The 20,572-nt window shown below is 48.5% G+C and overlaps 6 protein-coding genes across 6 annotated transcripts; 4 read left to right on the forward strand and 2 right to left on the reverse strand.

Moving 5' to 3' along the window:
• Positions 1-1,790: 1,790 nt before the first annotated feature.
• On the forward strand, positions 1,791-3,396 carry LCP9604111_1202 (uncharacterized protein; the record flags this gene model as incomplete). The annotated part of the gene is made up of 2 exons (XM_039075749.1): positions 1,791-2,164; positions 3,138-3,396. 2 exons carry the CDS (start codon positions 1,791-1,793, stop codon positions 3,394-3,396), a joined length of 633 nt encoding a protein of 210 aa, XP_038933750.1.
• A 4,533-nt stretch (positions 3,397-7,929) lies between these two features.
• LCP9604111_1204 (putative MFS maltose transporter) lies at positions 7,930-9,700 on the forward strand (the record flags this gene model as incomplete). Its single annotated transcript, XM_039075761.1, has 4 exons — positions 7,930-8,148; positions 8,198-8,676; positions 8,732-9,069; positions 9,120-9,700. The coding sequence occupies 4 exons, from the start codon at positions 7,930-7,932 to the stop codon at positions 9,698-9,700; spliced, it is 1,617 nt and encodes a 538-aa protein (XP_038933752.1).
• Positions 9,701-10,904: 1,204 nt separating this feature from the next.
• On the forward strand, positions 10,905-11,167 carry LCP9604111_1205 (uncharacterized protein; the record flags this gene model as incomplete). The annotated part of the gene is made up of 2 exons (XM_039075772.1): positions 10,905-11,082; positions 11,130-11,167. 2 exons carry the CDS (start codon positions 10,905-10,907, stop codon positions 11,165-11,167), a joined length of 216 nt encoding a protein of 71 aa, XP_038933753.1.
• A 2,952-nt stretch (positions 11,168-14,119) lies between these two features.
• On the forward strand, positions 14,120-15,751 carry mfsA (glucose-inactivated glycerol proton symporter STL1; the record flags this gene model as incomplete). The annotated part of the gene is made up of 1 exon (XM_039075783.1): positions 14,120-15,751. The coding sequence occupies one exon, from the start codon at positions 14,120-14,122 to the stop codon at positions 15,749-15,751; it is 1,632 nt and encodes a 543-aa protein (XP_038933754.1).
• Positions 15,752-16,756: 1,005 nt separating this feature from the next.
• LCP9604111_1207 (uncharacterized protein) lies at positions 16,757-17,297 on the reverse strand (the record flags this gene model as incomplete). Its single annotated transcript, XM_039075794.1, has 2 exons — positions 16,757-16,962; positions 17,015-17,297. The coding sequence occupies 2 exons, from the start codon at positions 17,295-17,297 to the stop codon at positions 16,757-16,759; spliced, it is 489 nt and encodes a 162-aa protein (XP_038933755.1).
• A 1,456-nt stretch (positions 17,298-18,753) lies between these two features.
• LCP9604111_1208 (putative MFS transporter) lies at positions 18,754-20,346 on the reverse strand (the record flags this gene model as incomplete). The annotated part of the gene is made up of 2 exons (XM_039075805.1): positions 18,754-18,780; positions 18,838-20,346. 2 exons carry the CDS (start codon positions 20,344-20,346, stop codon positions 18,754-18,756), a joined length of 1,536 nt encoding a protein of 511 aa, XP_038933756.1.
• Between the last annotated feature and the right edge of the window lie 226 nt (positions 20,347-20,572).

Here is a 20,572-nt window from a genome sequence, read left to right on the forward strand (position 1 = left end):
CTGTTTCAATGCAATCCACACACGACGCAGCTGCTGCTTTGACTTGAGATTCTGTACAGAGTAGTTCTGTACTGCTTGTTGGAACATAGCCGAGAATCATGTAAATCTAACCTATACTTTATTCCATGGTGCTGCAGTTCATATCACCGATCTATGGATTTTTCCAAAGTTGGCTCGCGCCGTGGCCACTCTGAATAGGATGATATCGCTCGGCGTAGGTGATATAGTAGACAAGATCGTCGGATATAGTACGGAGCATAACGGAGTATAAACTGAACCGTTTTAACCTTACAGCCCTAGGCTAACGAGATTTTAAGAGGTTTGAGGCTCGACGACCCATTCTATATGATATGAATTTTAATGGCGGTTTCCGTAACGTTGTAGCTTGGTTCCTGTCTCTGTAGAAAGATGGCAGGATTAGCTACACTTGGAGAAAGGGGGAACCCTCAAAAATGGAGGACAAGAAAAAAAAGAAACTCCGATAGGGGGAATCGAACCCCCGGCTGCCGTGTGAGAGACGGCGATGTTAGCCACTACACCATATCGGATGAGGACTGCGAACTACTCTCTTAGGTTTAGCTTTGACCTTTTGGGTTTAGCGCTCTTTGTCCGTGTGCGTTCCCGTGCGTGGTTCTATAAAGTCCTCCCTTTAAATTTCCGGCTCTCCTACTCCTCCTTTCTTCCCCAGTGGGAGCGGAAAATATAGTTCCAGGAAATGAGGAGTGGGCCTTGGGTAACAAGATGAAGCTGAAGTAAGTTTACATTGCTTCTATATCTACTATTTTGTACAGAGAACGTCCTCGGACTCTAGTTCACTAATACTCAGGGCTATGTTTTGTACACAGACTCGCTCGCGGGGTTCAGCCGGCATTCGTGCCGGTGTATCAGTCGGACCGCAAAAGTCTCCGTACGGTCGGGATCCACACCCGCGTTTTTTCGCGAATACTTATGTTGTACAACAGTCTAGGTTGTATTTACTAAAATTGAAAATGGGAGATATATATTTGATGGGGGGTGGGTCGTACGGAAACTTTTGCGGTAGAACTGTATTTAGACTTCTCTATTGGGCCGGGGTGGGCCTAGGCTTCCGCAAGACCCAAAGCCCAACCCACGATGGGCCGGGGGTCGAGCCTTCGGGCCCAACTCGGTCTTCCTGCTGTTAACAGTGCTCGCCCAGCCTCTAGTCACCAGCCTCTCCAACATCTCCGGTCGCATATACCTACTCTACAGTTGCCTCTTGCTGTTCGCAGCTGGCGCGGCTCTTGTAGGTGCAGCGCCGAACATATATCTGCTCATTGCCGGCCGGGTCGTTCAGGGGATTGGCGGTGGAGGGGTGGATGTATTGACGGAGATTATCGTCGCGAGGTAAATGGGAACGAATTGATTGGGTTGTGATGGTCCTTTTTGTCGTTGGGTCTACCGCCACAATCGCCCCCCTTAGCTGGGGGGGTGTTCTTTATCCATGGAGGGCGTGGCAGACATACGTGCCATTAACAATAGGTCCGCTGCTACTAGGAGTCCTTGCATTCCATGAATACCGCACGGAAATTCCCATGTTTCCTCATCGGATCCTCGCAGGCACAACCCCGGCGTGCTGCATGATCGGGTCTCTAATCCATGGGCTGATAACAGCCGCTGTTATCTACATTCTCCCTCTTTATTTTCAGGGAGTTCAACAGGAATCACCGATAAAATCCGCAATAAGTGCCTTTCCATTCAGCTTTCTGGCTGTTCCTAGTGGTTCAATCGCGGCGTTCCTGGTTACTGCCTGTTCCCAGTACAACTGGATCATGTGGACAGGGTGGATTACCATCAGCCTGGGCGTTGGCAGTATGTCACTGTTGGGCTTGCAATCCTCCAGAAGCCTTCAATTCGGCCTCCAGGTCCCGGGAGGAATAGGTGTGGGCGTATTGTACACAATAATCGCCATTCCCTTGCAGGCGACGATGCACGTTGATGATGTCGGTCTTGCAGTGGGCACTCTGGTCTTCTTCAGGCTGACTGGTCAGATTATTGGTCTGGCAATCAGTGCCGCCATCTTTTCTAATACCTATACTACTCGTGCTTCGCGCTGGGAGAACCTGCCGGCGATAGCGGAGCAGTTCAGAGACGGTAGTGCGGCAGTCTACGCCATCGGAAAATTATCGTCTCTTGACGGATATCCGTTAGTCAAAGATAAAATACTTGAAACTTACGCCGTCAGCTTACATTACGTCTGGATAGCATTGGCGGTCTTGGCACCTGTTGGGCTGTTGACCAGTCTCTTCATCGGGTGTAAACCATTGAAAAATGATGAGATAGGAAGGCAGGGATTTGCCGATATAAGGCTTCAGGAGCAAAACATCTAGCATTGTATAATAGACAAATCATTATTCTATCTCAATTGGTTGGATGACTATCTATCCCGCAGCGTTAAGACCGCAGTTGACAGGAAGAATAGACACCTTCAACGTGTGATCACTGGCAACCAGGATGGATACAATCACTCGCTCAATATAGGTAAGGTTTCTGAGTTGGTCCGCATACTACCGCCGGCCACAGACTTCCCGTGGTCCCCGTCGGACTCGGAAGCCGTCGCTCTCGGTCACACCCACGTATACTTATGCCCTCCATTTGCCATAGCCCGGAGAGCCAATTCATATTCATATCACCGACCGTCAGGAACGACCGGACTTATACTTCGGGTTTAATGAGGCTCAGCTCACAACCGCCATCCCTGTCTCCAGCTACTGGCTGTCTGCGACATTCTACGAACCGCTCCGACTACTTCGATCTTTTCCCCGAGTATCGCCTGCAACCGACGGAAGAATAACGCCGCCGCAATGTCCCCTCGAAATCTCATGTCATCAAGACGGTCCTGACCCTACATGTAGTACCGCAGTCGATCCCCACGTTGCAGCGAGCTTCACCACCCGAGGCAAGTCGCTTCGTTAGACTAAGGCCGAGCGAATTATACTCTGTCGGGGCTTACAAGTGACGACTCAGTTGAAATAATACGCCAAGCATTATCACTAGACCCAGTTGTATTTAACGACAGCCATCAAGCATGGGCAAATAGTAAGGGAACGACCCTTCTTGAAACACTCAAGACTCTATCACAGGCAGTCAAAGATCTCCAGAAAAGGGCCGATACCCAGGAGCAAGGACACACAAAAACACCTAGAGGATATACAAAAGAACCTCGAGGATACACAAATAGACCTCGAAGAGGCACAGAAAGCCCTCATCAAATATGAGCGGACGTTTGACGCATATACAATTGAGGTGCAGTCAATTGTGCTGGATAAATGGGCTGGGAAGTCTATCAGTAATACTAGGAGGTCTCAGCGGAACGCTGCTGCCCACGGTGGTAGTATCCTTGCCGATTACGACGTGATCCTCCGGGAGGTGGACTAGCCAAACTCGAGGGTAGACCTGTGGAAGCCGGCGTTTGAATCCCACTATATCCAAAATGCTTACAATTTGCTTAAGGCCTTCCAGTAGACTTTACCGGATAGCTACTGGCAAAAGCGATGCGATTGCAGCCTGCTTTTCGAGGTCAAGAAGTTAAAGAAGGCTGATATACAGGTAGATTGGTAGGCTCTTAGGTTAGATCTGATCAGCCTTCTTATCGAAGACGAATTAACTAGTGGCCTAAGAAACCGCGAGCGCGTCCTTTGATATATAAACCATATTGAGAGGAGATTTATCGAATTAGTATAAAGTATTTACTCGTCTAAAAAGTACCCGCCAAGAACGGCCTTACTCAGAGTAGTTAAAAAGGGTATATAGCTAGTAATTTGGCGTGTGTGTATAGTAAGTCTCTTTTAAAGAAAAATCTATTCTTGTCTTGGATATATATATGCCAGAAACAACCGGACACTGTTATCATTTCTATCACCACCTGGGGAGAAGTTGACGTATCCACAGCAAAAGACGTTTTTATCGGGAATGGAACTGTACTGCTTTCTGTCATTTGTCTGCGCTTGTTCTGTAGACAGGCTGCGACGGAATACTCATGCAATGACTCGCGTACATTAAACTCACAGAATCGAGAACACGTTGCAAGTCTGCCCTGCTCTTGCACGCATAAAACAGCATCACTTCCCTTGCGCCATGAATTATGAGGCTCATAAAACTTCCCCTCGTATTTTTGTAGGACATCCGTTCGCATGTACTATATGATCGGAATCTGCGCAAAGTTGTCCACACATCTATAGAACAGCTATTTGTGGTACTTTCCTGGCACACCTGGAGGAAAAGGCAACTGTAAATGTCTCAGTCTCTCTTATTATTCCCATTACCAGACCAGCAAAATTTTGCCTCCTCAAATTGGCAGTTCTCTCACTATCACAACTTAACACCGTCTTATTATCCAAAGCCCTTCAAATGAAAGCCAATGTGTTGTCCCTTCATGAAATGACAGCGATGGCCTTGAGAATTTTCTAACGCGCTGCCCTTAACAACATCGCCAGTGGTGTTATGGGTCAAGACCCGTATGCTCTCCATAGATACGAATTTCGATTTTTTGGCGAAGGCAGTAAGATGCCCACTGATTGACTGAGCAAAGATGGTTGTACTTCTCCGGTGTTGGAGAGAAAAGAAGATACAAGAACTCCCAATCGGAGACATTTAAGCGACGAGTCCTCACATACAATCAATTTTAGCTCGTGATTGGTTGCGTCGCGGTTCATACGCACAGTCCAATCAGAAATGGAATTATCAGAAAGACCAGACCCACTTACGCGACTGATTGATGTATAGAACCACGTGAGTGGACGGCAACTTCACTTGAGAATTTTTTTTTTCATTCAATCTCTTCACAGGTCTAAAGAAGTGAAAGAATGCGCCGATATAACATACCGATGAGTCACAGCTCAAATGAGGGCAGGGTTGAGCTTGAGGCTGCTCTTGAGAACCCTGCGGATGGCGACGTCAACTTGGCCTTTCCAGAAGGTGGCCGAGACGCATAGGTCTGCTTGCTAGGATCATGTCTCATGATATTCCCCTCATTTGGCTTTCAGACTGCAGGTGAGGATGGACCATACTCTTTTTGACCTGTCGAGGACACGATGACTTACACTATTGATAGTTGGATCCGTCCAGGATTATATCAGCACCCACCAGTTGGCTGAATATGGAGAGAGAGATGTCGGCTGGATCACTGCAGTGCTTGTATTCCTGACCTTGTTTCTCGGAGTTCAAGCTGGGCCGCTCTTTGATCGATATGGGCCCAGAGTCTTGTTGATCAGTGGATCACTTGGGAGTTTCGCTTCCTACATACTGCTCGCAGAATGCAAGAAGTATTGGCACTTTATGCTCTGCCTTGGTCTTCTTGGTGGCATATCTGCAGCAATTGTTACGACAGTCTCCATTGCAGTTCTCAGTCACTGGTTTAGCCGAAGACGCGCCCTCGCTTCCGGAATTTGTATGGGAGGATCATCTGCGGGTGGTGCGATCATCCCCTTGATGTTACGAACTTTGTTTGGAAAATATGGGTGCATATGGGTCATACGGAATGTAGCCTTTATGGCTTTGGGATGCTACATGGTGGGAGTGCTACTCGTTAGAGGACGCCTACCCCCTGGCAGCAAGAACAGAGTGACGATCGACCTTGCAGCTTTCAAGTCACCCCGTCTATGTTTTCTTGCTGTGGCAGTCTTTTGTTTCGAGTTCATCATTTTTGGATGTGCTGCGCTTCTTCCATCCTATGTCCGTTACAGCCGGTTCTCCGTGGATGTGCAATTTTATTCCCTCACTGTCTTGAATAGCATGAGCCTTCTCGGGAGAGTCCTCCCTGGCTTTGCTGCTGATTTATTTGGGCGATTTAACATTTTATTATCCTTGGTTGTGATAACCATCGTGATAATGGCGGGTGTTTGGCTACCATATGTAAACTTCCTGCTAGCCCTAGCGTTCGAGTCTATACCTTGGCTTTCCATTTCCAGTTCCAGTCCAAAAGAGCCCATCGGGACAAGATGACGCTGAGAAGTCCAACGAGCATAATGGCAAAGTAGAACCCAATGAGAACCTGTGAAATGAAGTTAGGACTCGGTGTGAGGGACGGCTCATAGGTGAAAAATACGTTTCACGCTGTGGTTGGGAACAGAGTAACTCGGCTAGTCATGCGTAGGGCGCGCGGGTTGGCCCACCCATCATTAATTGGTTGAGGTTGCCTCACTTGGATACGCTTATCCCGCCAGCGCTTTCTATTGGTCAAACCTTGATACCAATCCAGCCAATCAGAAAAGGGGGAATTTCGTATCTCACTATTGAATCCCGGACAGAGAAAGGTACAGATGCAGGAAATATGAAATCTATACATTCGCATATGCAGACGTTCTTAACTAGAGAGTTGACCGGCTTCTTACATTCTTCTGCATCATATGTGAGTAAAGCTTCATGCTGACGATAAAATTACCTGTAACATCCTGACCCGGGCCCGCCTCCATTGGATGACAGGCTGATCACATTATGAACGTCTGGTCCTCCTGGGCTTCACCAACAAACCGATGGCATTCCCTATGTGCCCTCCACTAAATGTAATTCACATAATCGAAATCTTATGATGCCTGGCCAGATGGCTCTTATATCCAGGAAGAGACATCCAAACACTCAAATATCCAGCAATATCACATTGGCGACCCGGGCTTTCGAAAATGTCCTGAAGGTAATGACCTTTAAACTAAACCTGAAGTATAGCTTCTGTTGTCTGCCATGAAGATAGCTCCCCACTGTGGAGTATGTCGTAGAAGCTTATGTTTTGAAGGAGCTAGGCTGGGCGCTATTCTGGCGTTACCTCGTGACCTTACTAAGGGACGGCGGCTTCAAAAGTGGGGTTCTCTTTATTACTTTGCTCTTTGGCCCGTCGACCTTGCCAGTAGGGGTACGTTTTGGTCACGACTTACGGCTAGAAAAGAAGATTCCAGATATCTATTAAAGATATAAGTCCCTGACGTAGATATATATTCGCAAGAAGACATTAGAGCTCAAGCAAAAATAAGTTTGTTTTCAAAACTCGCGAATCATGCGGTGGACTGCCATCTCCTTTCTCCATTGGAGGAGATTCTGGATCCGTCCGGGGTCAAAGCGCGGGGTAGTGCCCGTCCGGGGTAAAACTCGCCGAACCCATAGCCCGCGGATGAGATGACACCGAGAGGTGTCCTACTCTGACATTCGTCGAGTTCTTTGAAGATCGATCATATTTATCTTGCATTCTACGTCCAATGCTCCCTAGTGAGCATGATGCCCTACAGACATAGAGAGATCAAGCATCATGAGCATCCAACTTCATGTTCGGAGGCCAGCGGTCGAAGACACTCTGAATGGGTCACGTTTGCTGATCATTTGCCCATTCTCAGGTTAAATAACTAGCGCTTACGATTAACCTCTCCCGGCTCCTCGGTTAAATTCCAAGGTTTATTCGTTCATTATGATAGGCTCGACATGACCGGGCTACCCTGACAGGGAATCAGGAGGGTCGGACTTTAGAGTGGACAACAAGAAAAAAACCTGGGACGGGACACAGACATGACTCGCATTCACTGAGCGAGGGAGGATTCTGGATTCTCCCCTAAGATCCAAAGAAGGATATTCTCCGGCGAATGGAACGCCACATCTAGACGTATACCACCACATTTCAGCATACCCCGCAAAGTAACCAGGATATTTCCTCCCCGCTATTACCTATCAGGACTAGTCCATGTCCGATCACTTCGCTTGACAAGAACCCGGCATAATCAAGTGACGCTGCTACCGTAGTGCCCGGGGAAATGACCCTCATGCAAGGAGTTGCCGGGTTGAGGTGGTCAATGTCCGGAGCAAGCTTCACCCAATTGAGCTAAGATCGGGACCATCATCACGAGCGTGTCGCCGCAGGTATAAAGATCTGAGACCCCCTGTCATGCCTGCCCCTCTTTCATTCACCCGTTTCTCTCGGAAATCGTCAACATGAATAGCGACATCACAGAGAAGCAGACCTCAGCGGAGGAGATCGAGGGACAGCCCACATCCATGGGTGGACTTGTCTACGATGTCGGTGAGAAGGCCCACTACGACAGAGCGGGCGCCATCGAGGCCGAGGTGCTTGAACATAGTATGACTGTGCTTCAGGCTGTCAAGGCCTATCCCGCTGCCAGCTGGTGGGCATTCGTGATGTCATGCACCATTGTAAGTTCCTGCTCGAGATAGGCAGATCATTTCCGTAACGTTGAAATAGATCATGGAATCATACTGTGTCTTCTTGATGGGACAGTTTATAGCGACAGCTCAATTCGCCGAGGATTTTGGTGTATACAGCGAAAAAACAAACGAGTGGATTATCGAAGCTTCATGGCAGTCAGCATTCCAGTGTAGCGGGCCAATCGGTGCCTTCATCGGTGTGTTCATGGCAGGTCCCATTACCAGTTGGATTGGATATCGATGGGCCACCATTGGTGGTCTCATGTTCTTGAACGGCTTCATCTTCATCTTCTTCTTCGCCAACAGCCAGGGTATGTTTTTCGCGTCCCAGATCCTGGAAGGCATCCCGTGGGGCATTTTTATCGCCAATGCACCCGCCTACTGTGCCGAAATTGTGCCAATGAGATTGAGAGCTCCAGCGACACAGATGTTGCAAATGTTCTGGGCGGTTGGGTCGATCATAGTCGGCGGTATCACTTACCACTACCAATCCAAGAATGACTCGTCAGCGTACAGGTTCGTCCGCTCCCATAGATGCCATAGAGGAGCACTGTACTAACACTGATCCCAGAGTTCCCATTGCAATCCAGTGGATTTTTCCTACTCCCCTCGCTATCCTACTCTTCCTCGCACCTGAATCACCCTGGTGGCTCGTACGAAAGGGCCGTCTGGCTGAGGCAGAGAAGGCCATCAAACGCCTTGGACGCGCGAGTGCAAATGATAATCCCGCTGACGCAGTCGCAATGATGCGTCGCACGATTGAACTCGAGAAGACTGAGAAGAAGCCCAGTCTTATTGAACTGTGGAAAGGTACCGATCGCTACCGCACATTGATAGTGTGCGGTGTATACGCATCTCAGAATCTGACAGGCAATCTGATTGCCAACCAAGCGGTTTACTTTTTCAAACGTGAGTCCAGCCATTTCCTGCAGCTTCATGGCATACTAACACCAGCTCAGAGGCCGGCATGGTAGACAACACCGCATTTGCACTTGGTCTCATCACTTCTGCCCTCCAGTGGATCATGGTCATGCTCTCTTGGATCCTCACTACATACCTCGGCCGACGCACCATCTATGTTTATGGTCAATTCATCAACTGCGCATTCTTAGTCGCGCTCGGTATTGCGGCTTCAGTTGGCACTAGTAACGCGGCTAGCAATGCGCAAGCGTCGCTTGGCTTGATCGTCTCTGTCCTGTTCTGTTTGGGACCCGCGCCTGCCTCATGGGTTATCATCGGGGAGACATCTTCCGTTCGTCTTAGACCACTGACAACCGGTGTTGGACGAGGTGCATACTACTTGGTCAATATTCCTTGCATCTTCCTTGCCAGCTACATGCTCAACACTGATAAGTGGAATCTGGGCGGCAAGAGCGGCTACATCTGGGCTGGTACCGCCTTTTTCTGCACTGTCATGTCTTGGATTTGGGTTCCAGAGATGAAGCACAGATCCTTCCGTGAGATTGACATTCTGTTCCGGCGCCATGTTCCGGCTCGCAAATGGAAGCAGACGGTCATCGATATCCGCGATGATGAGTAGATGGAAATTGCGGTTTGGAGGTTGCTTTAGGGTTAGCGATCAATGGAATATTCGACTTAAAGGATGATTGATCGTCTTCGAGGCCATCGAGTCTTAATTATATACCTGGGGGACTAGTGCTCCCACCCTGTTACGATTCACGTCATACCACCCCCTTTCCTATTTGGGAATGGTTAATGCCTGATACACCGCCTTAGTGTTTCCCTAGTAAGACGGTAGATACCTACAATTTGTATGTAAACACTAACAAAATTAAGTCACTTTTACCACATCAACTACGTCGTCAACTACTTCAAAAACTACTTCAAAAACTACTTCAAAAACTACTTCAAAAATTGCTTTATCATCATCAAGGGATTAAGGCATGTAGTTATGAGACAAAATACACGTTTTTTCCTGATCAAAATGTAGGTTTTTTTGACTCAGTCTCGCAGAATTAAATTGATGCCTTATGCGTAAGGCGGAATCAGGCGGAATCGAGGCGGAATCAAGGCGGAATCAAGCGGAATCAGGCGGAATAATGCAGAGGGGGGTCCCTATAAGTTATAACAATCCCCTTCGTATATTATCGGACCTTGCAACCCTTCATGTATGCTATTGATCAAATCTATACGCCTCATCAGGTGTGACTCACTATCCGCGATAGATCGCTATCATGCTTCATGTTTGCTGACTTGCTTGCTATTTGCATTACTTCATCCGATTGTTATTGTTTGCCACAGGCTAAGCGAGATGTTCAGAGGTTTTCAATATTTGCAAAGAGACAGCTATATCAACAAGCTGCTTCCCACGTTTGCAACTTGCTTCTTCTTTCTCTCCATCTTGGTTATTCTGAATTCTTCTCTCTTGCAAGTATGTTACATCTAATCCTCTCATGTGATCAACTGACTGAGGTACCGGCGTGGCGTTGGCACGGTATCTGTCGAGGACTCGAGGGCATAGCGCCTAGTACTATGTTCCGAAGTGCCGTCTCCTCGTCGAGGTCGGGTTCAAGATTGGGTAGAGCCACGGACCTGGAAGTCGAGTACGAGACTGTACCCAATCTTGAACCCGACCTTGCCGAGGAGATAATACTAGTCGCTATTCCCCCGCCTGAGCATTCTCCAGCCCCGACAGATACCGTGCCAACGCCACGCCGGCACCTTGCCCTACCTACTATCCGGGCCACTCCCATTTCAGGAGTAGGCACGACATTTGATGCGCCATGAGTCGGGCCGTTTCGCTCGACACCCTCGCTTATATCTCTGCCGCAGAACTTCATGCCGCCATTTCCAGCTTTGAAATCAAAGATGTCGAGAAGGCGTTGAAACTTCGTCTAGACCAAAGAGACAAAGAAACAAAGAGCTTGAGCAGGTTACTCCTATTTCTCCCACAGCTCCTAGGTATGGTGTTCTGAAGATCAAGGTATTATAGAACTAACATGTTGCAGTGGAGTATCTGAAGCTGATTGATGAAGCATTGAATTGATCGCCCTCCACGGAAGCCAGTGTAGGGTGGACCATCGATGCCTTGCTACTCAATGCCCATTCAATCGTAGCAGAGCGCACATCCTCCGCACGCTCTATCAACGTCCAGCCAGTGCGCTCGTATACATATGGGCCGGTGCGATCGAAGGGAAGACCGTGCGACAATCCAGCCTATGTACGACGGCAAATGACGACCACAATCCACGAACGTACGGGTTGACTGTACATGCGGACAGATTTGGTTATGACTTACGCCGAGAACGGTATTCACTTCACACCCGTTGCCAGAATATTTCTGGGTTCCACCCGAGGAGTGGTGATAAATCTAAACAAATCATGGACCGCCCAGACAAGATCGCAGAAGATATTTGGGAGTTAAAAGAGACCGCGCCGTACATGAGAATGACATCGGTTGGCCTACACGACTGACTCCTTCTATCAAACGACTCACCTAGAGCCGGCACCAAGCCCTGATCTGTTCGATTGATTGCGCTTGCGTCTACGGCTCCTGGTTGCTCAAATAGCTTGCTAATATAACTTGGTTCCGAATTTTCTTGAAACTATGAGCCGCTATCTCGTTTAAGTAAAAAAGTGGCAGATCATGGTTGGGTCATTTGAAAGAACCAGCCTAAGAGTCTGATAAAATCCGAGAGCGGCTATAGTAACTCCCATCACCGGCGTTGCAGCTGAGGTAGCTCCTTTCAACTTGAAGTTGCGAGTTGTATTAAGGGCAAGGAAAATAGAATAGTTGACTAAGTCTACAGCATGAATTATGGAGACATTGTTTCTCGCTTTCTTTCGGATGTTTGACCCTAGTTATAACCCGCAATTTTAGTAATAGAATGCAAGCGCCGGTGACATGTCCAGAGTAGGTCAGGGACAATCTGAGCATGGCCACATCGTTTAGTATACTTTCGTTCCGCCGACGGAATTCGATATACGTCATTCCCGCGTACGCCGTATCGGCTTTGCAATGACGTGAGACATGAGGCTAATCGCTTTGTCCTCGTCCCCATGGTTCTAGAGAGTCTTGATTTTCCGACGTTTCTCACCTCCGTCCTCTGGTGAGGCATTTTTATTATTCACTCAGGCACCCGAGCCCCGCCACTTCCGTCACCTGGGCATGCTTGGCATGCTTGGCGCGCTAGTCAGCGCCCTCAGGCAAACGACGCTAGTTTCACTCGGTTTACGGAGAACTCCGGACCCCGTTTCTCTTTGCTCTTATGTACCTACGAGTACTACAAAAACCAGGCATTTTGACTCTTTCTCCGTTGTACTGACTTGCCCCTGCTCAAATTCTAATTGGTCGCGTGACTATCACATGTCTACCCTATAGACAAGCGCGCTACGCAGCAGGTCCTCAACATGTAGCTTCTCAGCTGCTGCCTCGTCTGACCCTTGACCAGAAGTTACTTGTTCATGATGCCAACACCCGCAAGGTCCCACGGCGGGCGAGTCGTGACCAGCGCGGCTTTCATTATCCGAAAATTGGAACTTATTATAAATGTACCACTGCTGAACGCCCTTGGGGTTGCAGTCAAAGGCTTCGATATGTTACAGTTTTTTTATTCAGTACACCGAGCCACCGTCTGGTCTACATTTTTTATTTTGTAGTCCATATCGAATGCAAAAGAAACAAAGCCGAGCTTGTAACGGACCACACAATTTGGAAAGTAAGGCGAGTACTGATATTTACGCTAACATATGTTGTGGCTGTACGGCGTAAGCTTGGCTTGCTTCTAATACCGCATTGCTTGTCAAAGGTTAACCATTTTCTATCAATAACTGTAATCTGATGACAACTAAATCAGTCCGTGTTACCGGAAAGCCCTCAGACCCTCAGATGGTAGTATTCAGCTGTCCACGGAAATTGCATCCAACCATGCCATGCCACTATCAGAACTAGTACGCGAGATGAAAAGGGGCCGGATTGGTGATCTTGCAGTCCTTGGCGTGGGGAGAATACTGAAGCCGAGACTTAAGATTTTTAAGCAAAACTAAAGAGTTCTTACACTAGTTATAAAACACGGATATATCAGCCGGTTGGTAACGGATTGGCTAGGGGATAACCCCCAGAAACCCAGAATCCTTGACTAACTATTCCCCGGAAATCATCTGTTCAACACAGATCCATAAACCCGATCACAACAAGCCACCCACGCAACACCTTACGGAGATGCCGAGTCGGTCCCGATGCCACTTACGACCCTTCTACAGCCTAATCGGAAAGCCGGGTTTGACAAAAGCATTTAGCCGAGATTGCAGCGGTCCGTGTGCCATGTGCCGCGGCGCAACGGATCTGGATATAATTGGTCGGGACCCTGATACATAACTGGGCGAGCCTTGTCTAGCATACATTAAAGCACTTGGCGAAAGAAGAATTTACGTCATGATGGGGCGAAAAGCTTGCGACGTCATGTTGGGTGGAACGGCCTTGGCGGGATCAGGTACACGGCAATAGTAGGATGCAAACATGCATAGCATGGAGAACGTGCGAGGCAGAACCATTTGAAATTACCTGGGTGCATTTCGCCATGGTAGAAAGCGATGAAAAAGGCATAGCGCTATTGATGTTACTGCATTAGACACAGGAATGGGCCCCGCGGCATGCCGTTTTCAAAATTAGTCATCCGTGCCCAGACTCGTGGACCCCCGCCAAGTGCGCCAAGTGCCCCCACCAAGTGTCCCCGCCAAGTGCCAAGCGGAAAGATTCCCCCGCGTCTCTCCGCATCGGGAACGCGCCCTCGCTGGACTTTCCCGTTTCGGATCGGCCAAGGACGTAGTATAAGTCCGATTTTCAATTTACCATATCCGTTGCAGCCCCCGTGGAGAAGTTTGCTATAAGACTCCCGATTCCGCCGTCTCAATATCTTTTCTTTCCTTACCACTTTTTCCCCAACTTTTTTTTATCTCCGCGCAAACGGACGGCCCTTGATTTGTCTGTACCGCCAATATGTGGACAACCACCAGTGGCCTGAGTGGTCGATCGCTCCGGGTGAGCATCACCTTCGTCGCTGTCGTGGGTTTCTCGCTCTTCGGATACAACCAGGGCATGATGGCCGGTCTCCTCAACGGCGACGAGTTTGTCAAGTCGTTCCCAATCCTCGAAAAACCCGACAATGCAACTCCTTCCGAAAGCTTCTACGTCGAAGTCATCCGCGGTGCTGTCACATCCTGCTATGAGATTGGATGCTTCTTCGGCGCGTTGTTCTCCATGTTCTTCGGTGAGAGCTTCGGCCGTACCCGTGTGATCTGTATGGGCGGCAGTGTCCTCATCATCGGTGCATTGATAACAACAGTCTGCTTTACTGGTCATTGGGAGGTCGGTCAGTTCGTCATCGGCCGTGTTGTGTCAGGTATTGGAAATGGCATGAACACGGCCACGATCCCGGTCTGGCAGTCAGAATGCTCCGGCGCACACAACCGCGGTTTCCTTGTCTGCTTCGAGGGTGCAATGATTGCTGGTGGTACCTTTATCGCTTACTGGGTGGTCTTCGGTCTTTCGCACGCCGGAGACAGCGTCCAGTGGCGATTCCCCGTCGCACTCCAGATCTTCTTTGCTCTGGTCGTGGTTATCGGCGCCGCTATGCTCCCGGATTCTCCGTCGTGGTTTGTGAACAGAGGGCTTGACAACGAGGCCTGTGTGGTTCTTGGCAAGCTTAAGGGCTCCTCTCCAGATTCCGATTTGGTGCTCCACGATTTCAATTTCCTCAAGGCGGACGTAGAATCATCGAAAGCCGCTCAATCCGGCTGGAAGACAGTCTTTACCTTCGGCAAGACCCAGGAACTCCAACGTCTTCTTATTGGCTGTTCCGGTCAATTCTTCCAGCAGTTCACCGGCTGCAACGCTGCTATCTACTATTCAACGCTACTTTTCCAAGAGAATTTGGGTATGGAAAAATATCTGTCTCTAATCATGGGCGGTGTTTTTGCTTCCGTTTATGCCCTTGCGACCATCCCCTCCTTCTTTATGATTGAAAGAGTCGGCCGTCGTAACCTATACTTGATTGGTTTCCTAGGTCAGGGACTCAGTTTCGTTATCACGTTTGCTTGCTTGATCGAGCAAAACGAGTCGAACGCCAAGGGTGCTGCCGTTGGTATCTTCCTTTTCATCACTTTCTTCGCATTTACTATCCTTCCCCTGCCTTGGATCTACCCTCCGGAAATCAACCCCCTCCGTACCCGTACTATCGGCGCGTCGGCCTCAACCTGCACCAACTGGATTTGCAACTTTGCCGTCGTCATGTTCACGCCCCTTTTCGCTGCTCAGAGCCCTTGGGGTGTCTATCTGTTCTTCGCACTGTTCAACTTCATCGGTCTGATCTTCGGCTTCTTCTTCTACGTTGAAACTGCCGGTCGTGAGCTTGAGGAGGTCGATATTATCTACGCCAGAGCCCATGTAGAAGGAAAGATGCCGTGGCGGGTCGCCAATGCCATGCCCAAACTCAACTTCGAAGAGATCGCTCAACAATCTCGTGAGCTGGGCTTGAGTTCCATCGATCATACTAGAGATGAGAAGAGCGAGCTTGGTCTCAGCAGCAGTGACAATAGACAGGAGGTTGAGGAAGTCCCGGAGAAGCACTAATTATTTTGGGTGAATGCAATGACGTGCCAATGTGTGGTTGATGGTGATAATGTTTGTGACATGGTTTTTTAGTTCAATTTCCTTTTGGTCTATCTCTTACGTTCGGTCGGTCCCCTTGACGTCTTTTGCTGTGGATATATCAACTTCTGCCCAGGTGATGATAGAACTGATTGCAGTGCCCAGGTGTTTCTGGCATGTATATATATCCAAGACAAGAATAGATTCTTTTCATAATTCTATCTATTATTCTACTTCTTCTACACACCAAGGCTGATCTTCATTTCCACCTGAATAGGTGAGAACCCGGGCAGTACAGCAAATCGAGTTATTTTATTACAGTAATTCGATAAATCTCCTCTTAATATGGTCCATATATGAAAGGACGCGCTCTCAGGCCAGGCAACTAGTGAATTCGTCTTCGACAAGAAGGCTGACCAGATCTAGCCCAAGACCCTGCCAATTCACCTCTGTTTTGGTCTTCTTGAACTTCTTGACCTCGAAAAGCAGGCTGCAATCGCATCGCTTTTGTCAGTACCTATCCGGTAAAGTCTATTGGAAGGCCTCGAGCAAATTGCGAGCATTTTAGATCTCGATCGCGGTATATTCAGCCGGACATACTGTGTCAATTATCAGCATCGCGAGATCTAGTGGAAAGTTACGGAATCCGGTGTGTACGTGTACTTTCCTCCTTATCTGATTTCGCTGGATGGCCTCTGCAAGCTTCAGCACAGACAGTGGATTCTGGCAGATTTCGCGCAGATTACGAAGCGCTCTTTTTATCTCAGAATCAGATTGGCCGGGGGAATCTGAATCTGATGGCATTTCAGACCATCGGGTGCGAAAGTCTTGCGTGTCTCGCAATCTATCTTTTTGCCAAAAGTGTTGCGCCGCCTGTACAAAGATGTCGAGGTTTGCCTCGATGCGCGTAATGCCTCCTTCGATCAACTGGCCGAATAGCGCTCAACAATGGGCATGGACCAGATACCCAGGCCGTTCTTCTGGTAGCTAATAAGGGTCCGGTCCTTCTGGACTGACTCGTGCTGCGCCAAGCTCTCCCAGTAGATTCGCAGTATACTTTGGCATGAAGATATCATCCAATTGACTCCATATTCGTGCTTGGTTTGGGCTGCGCGGAAAATTGTGAACTCCCCAACCTCCATCGAAGACGGTGATGCCTGTGAGGCGATGCCGTTGATCCGCTTCTACTAGAACTAGGCTGATTCAGTCAAATGATCATGCCAAGTTTCTCTGGGATATACTCACTTCCGCGGTAGAGAGCTTTCCATATCGGGGGATGCTTATGGAAAACTGTCTTTTCGACCTCAGCGGACGGGACGAGTATATGTTTCTTCGCACGATCGTCATATGTCTTCCACCACTCTTGCTCATCCTTTATTTCGCGACGTGACGGTCCTTCCCCATTAATCCAGACCTCGTTGATAGAAGAAGCACAGGGTAGACATGATGGTAGGTGGGACCACCATTTTCTGCCGAAGTTCCAAGTATAACTTGGGTCCTTGCGCTGGCCCATCCCGTCAAAAATCATTGCTGCTGAGTTTTCAAAATGTCAGTATAGTATTTATTGCGAGCTGCTCTTTTGAATAGCAAGAAAATTCACACTAGAAATAACACAAGTGGTATAATAGTGGGCGCTGGATATAAGACTGGTCGCGTGGGGGCTGCTGACCCACGGCACCGGTCTACAGGTTCTGAACTTTGATAAGCACCACCGGCATGTGTGCATTCACCACATCCTCCGTCTTCCAAATATACAAATAATAGTATAACCCATGCCAATCATAGCTAAAGTAGAATCTAAGAGAAACTGAGGAGATGGTTTCCAGTCACGAGACGAGAGTTTATGGCGGAGGATATCTCGCTTCAGCATATTAGCGGAGTATTTTGACCTCCAGCATTTAGAGATAACATTCTGGTAAAGAACATCCTGAAGACTCGGAAATTCTTGGGCCGGCATATCTTTTCTCAATTTCATCGTCCCTAACGAATGAAGCACCCTAGCGCTGGTCTCAACATTCGCTGTCACCTGCATAATCGTTTTAACAGCCGCCAAAACTGTCGCGACAAATGTAAACCCTCGCATTACGGTCGCTGAACTCTCCATTATTCTCTGGTTTACCTTATGAATGTCTTCCCTTCCTCCATCTATGCACCCCCAGTACTAACAAACAACCAGGAGGCTCTATCCACCTCATCCTCGAAGGCTACTATGCCCTAAACTTCGCCACCCTTCCGGGCTCCCAGCAACTCCTCGCGCAACTATGGAAAGAATACTCCATGTCTGATTCGCGGTATCTCACTTCGCACGCCTTCGTCATGTCCATGGAGTCCATTACCGCCTGGTTCTGGGGCCCGTTATCATTCGTCTTTGCGTCTTTCATTGTCACGGATAATCCATTCCGGCACCCGCTGCAGATTAACATCTCCAATGGACAGCTGTACGGGGATGTACTGTACTACTGGACCTGTGCGTTTGACTTTCTGGTCTACGGGGTTGAGTACTCTAGGCCCGAGGGATATTACTTCTATGAGTATTTTGTGCTGTTGAACGGGTTTTGGATTGTTATTCCGATTTGTAAGTAGGTTTTTTTCATTCTGTCGTTTCTTCAGAGTTGGTCAGTGAACTGTTCTAATGTTTTTAGTGCTCATTGCCCATAGTGTGAGAGCTTGTGGGAGGGCTTTTGCGGAGGCCAAGAGGGTGAGCACGGTCGGAATGAATGGGAATGCGAAGATAACGTCTTGAAGAAGTTTGTTCAACGCCATATCGGAACTGGTTTTATATACCTAGGCAGTCCCGATGCTATTTAAACGATGACAAAATTACAGTTGGTGAGTGCTGTGGCATTGGGTCTCAATTCGCCTTTTCGGCAACGGTCGTTTAGCACCGTCCTACGATCCCTACGTAACAGCCTAGGGATAGCTAAAGCAGGAATGTTTATAACACGACAACATACAATTAGAAGCAATGATCTGAAAGCTATATTTCAAAGAACGTATCGGAAGTTTGGGTTCTGTTAACTGGTTAGTGAAAAGATCGCAGAAAGGAACAATGATATGCAGTCACTAACCTCGAAATCAGTTAGATCTGCCCCAGCACTCTGGTCGACAGATGACTCGATATGGCCCACAGCAGAAGCGGCAGCATCTCGCAGCTTGTTTCTGCGAGCCAGCACAAACCGCAGCAAAACGGCCAAAGCAGCTTGTGCAGACGAGCATGCCAGGATGAGCTTGACTCCGGTCTGGTATACGGGCGCCTCCTTTGCCAGAAACGCGTGGGGTCCAATGATATTGCCAGCGCAGTACGCAAAGAAAACGAAGGCAATACTGGTTGTACGTTTTGTATAACCACCCAGGTTTGTCGCCGGCATCTGCAAAGCCAGTACCAAAGAGCAGACGTAGGCACCGATGATATAATAACCACACAACACGCCGACCTTGTATGTCTGATGGTCCAGCTTCCATAGGAGACTGGCGCCGATGACAGTCGGCATCAAGTAAATGAACATGATGACAGTTCGGAAGTTTTTGATTCGAGATGCGAGATATGTTCCTCCTAGGACGTAAAAGATCTGGAATCCTCCAAAGGGAATACCCAGCGCGATAGCAGTGGCCGAGTCATTGGTCAACCCCCTGATAATTAGTTTGCCGAAGCTCGCGATCCCACCATTTACGACCTCGTTCAGAAGAGTGAAGAAGAACAAGATCCAAACTTGTGGATCAATGAAAGCTTCACGGATCTGATGCCATTTGATCTGGTGATTGATGATACCGGTCTGGCCGAGTCGACCGCGGCCAATGAGGAGGGCCTTTTCGTCCAGGCTGAAACGCTTCGATGAGATAACGTCATCCGGGAGGAAGAGGAGCATCACGACTCCCCAGACGAGGGTAATGCCGCCCAGAATGAGGTAAATCGCTCTCCATACAGCAATGGTGTCGATTTGTCCAATTCCATATGTGAGAATTCCACCTACCATAGCTCCCAGTCCGTTGCAGCTGTAGAAGACACCGGCACGGAACGGTTGCTGAGCACGTGTGTACCACATTCCGATCATCATCATAAAGCATGGGGTGATGGGGGCTTCGAAGACTCCCAGAAGAAAGCGGCAGATAGCCATTCCAGTGAAGGAGGAGCAGGCGGCAGTAATCATGAGCATGGCTCCCCAGGCAATAATGTTCCCAGAGACGACTTTGGCAAGCTTTGTCTTCTGTGCCAGGATATTCCATGGGTATTCGGCGACGAGATATGCAAAATAAAAGATACTGGCGAGCCAGCTGTATTGGTTGCTTGACATATGTGTCGAAGAGAGAAGGTCGAATACGGCAGAGTAGGCGAGTGCTGATTTGTCGATATATTGAAGCATATACGTTCCAGAAAGTAAAGGTAACAAAACAAGATCTACTTTGCGGACCAATGCCTTGTTGCGTGGCTCGTCATCCAGGAGTGCCTGGATGGCCTCTTGGTTGAAGCCATGTTGGCGGAGGAAGACCTCTCCTTCATCGAGATCCGTTATAGTGCCAATTTGCACATCCTTCTCGTCGATCGTATCGTCCACGGGTGATTTCTTGTCGATCTCCATGCTCGCCATTCAATGAGTAATGAGTAATAGTAAACAAAAAGATATCAGGGAGCCATATATATCCCTCGAATCCTTCGGTCATAATTTTCCGTTATCTTTGGGGTTTTCCCCCGCACGGTATAACCTAGCTACTTTCGACCGGGGAGATAGCGATCCCCACGATGCTATACGTATTTACCTTCGGCTCCACCAAGATAGCCCCCACACGGTATGACTTCGGCGCTAC

Source organism: Penicillium roqueforti, assembly GCF_015533775.1.
Source record: "Penicillium roqueforti strain LCP96 04111 chromosome Unknown scaffold_01, whole genome shotgun sequence".
In the NCBI taxonomy this organism is placed as follows: domain Eukaryota; kingdom Fungi; phylum Ascomycota; class Eurotiomycetes; order Eurotiales; family Aspergillaceae; genus Penicillium; species Penicillium roqueforti.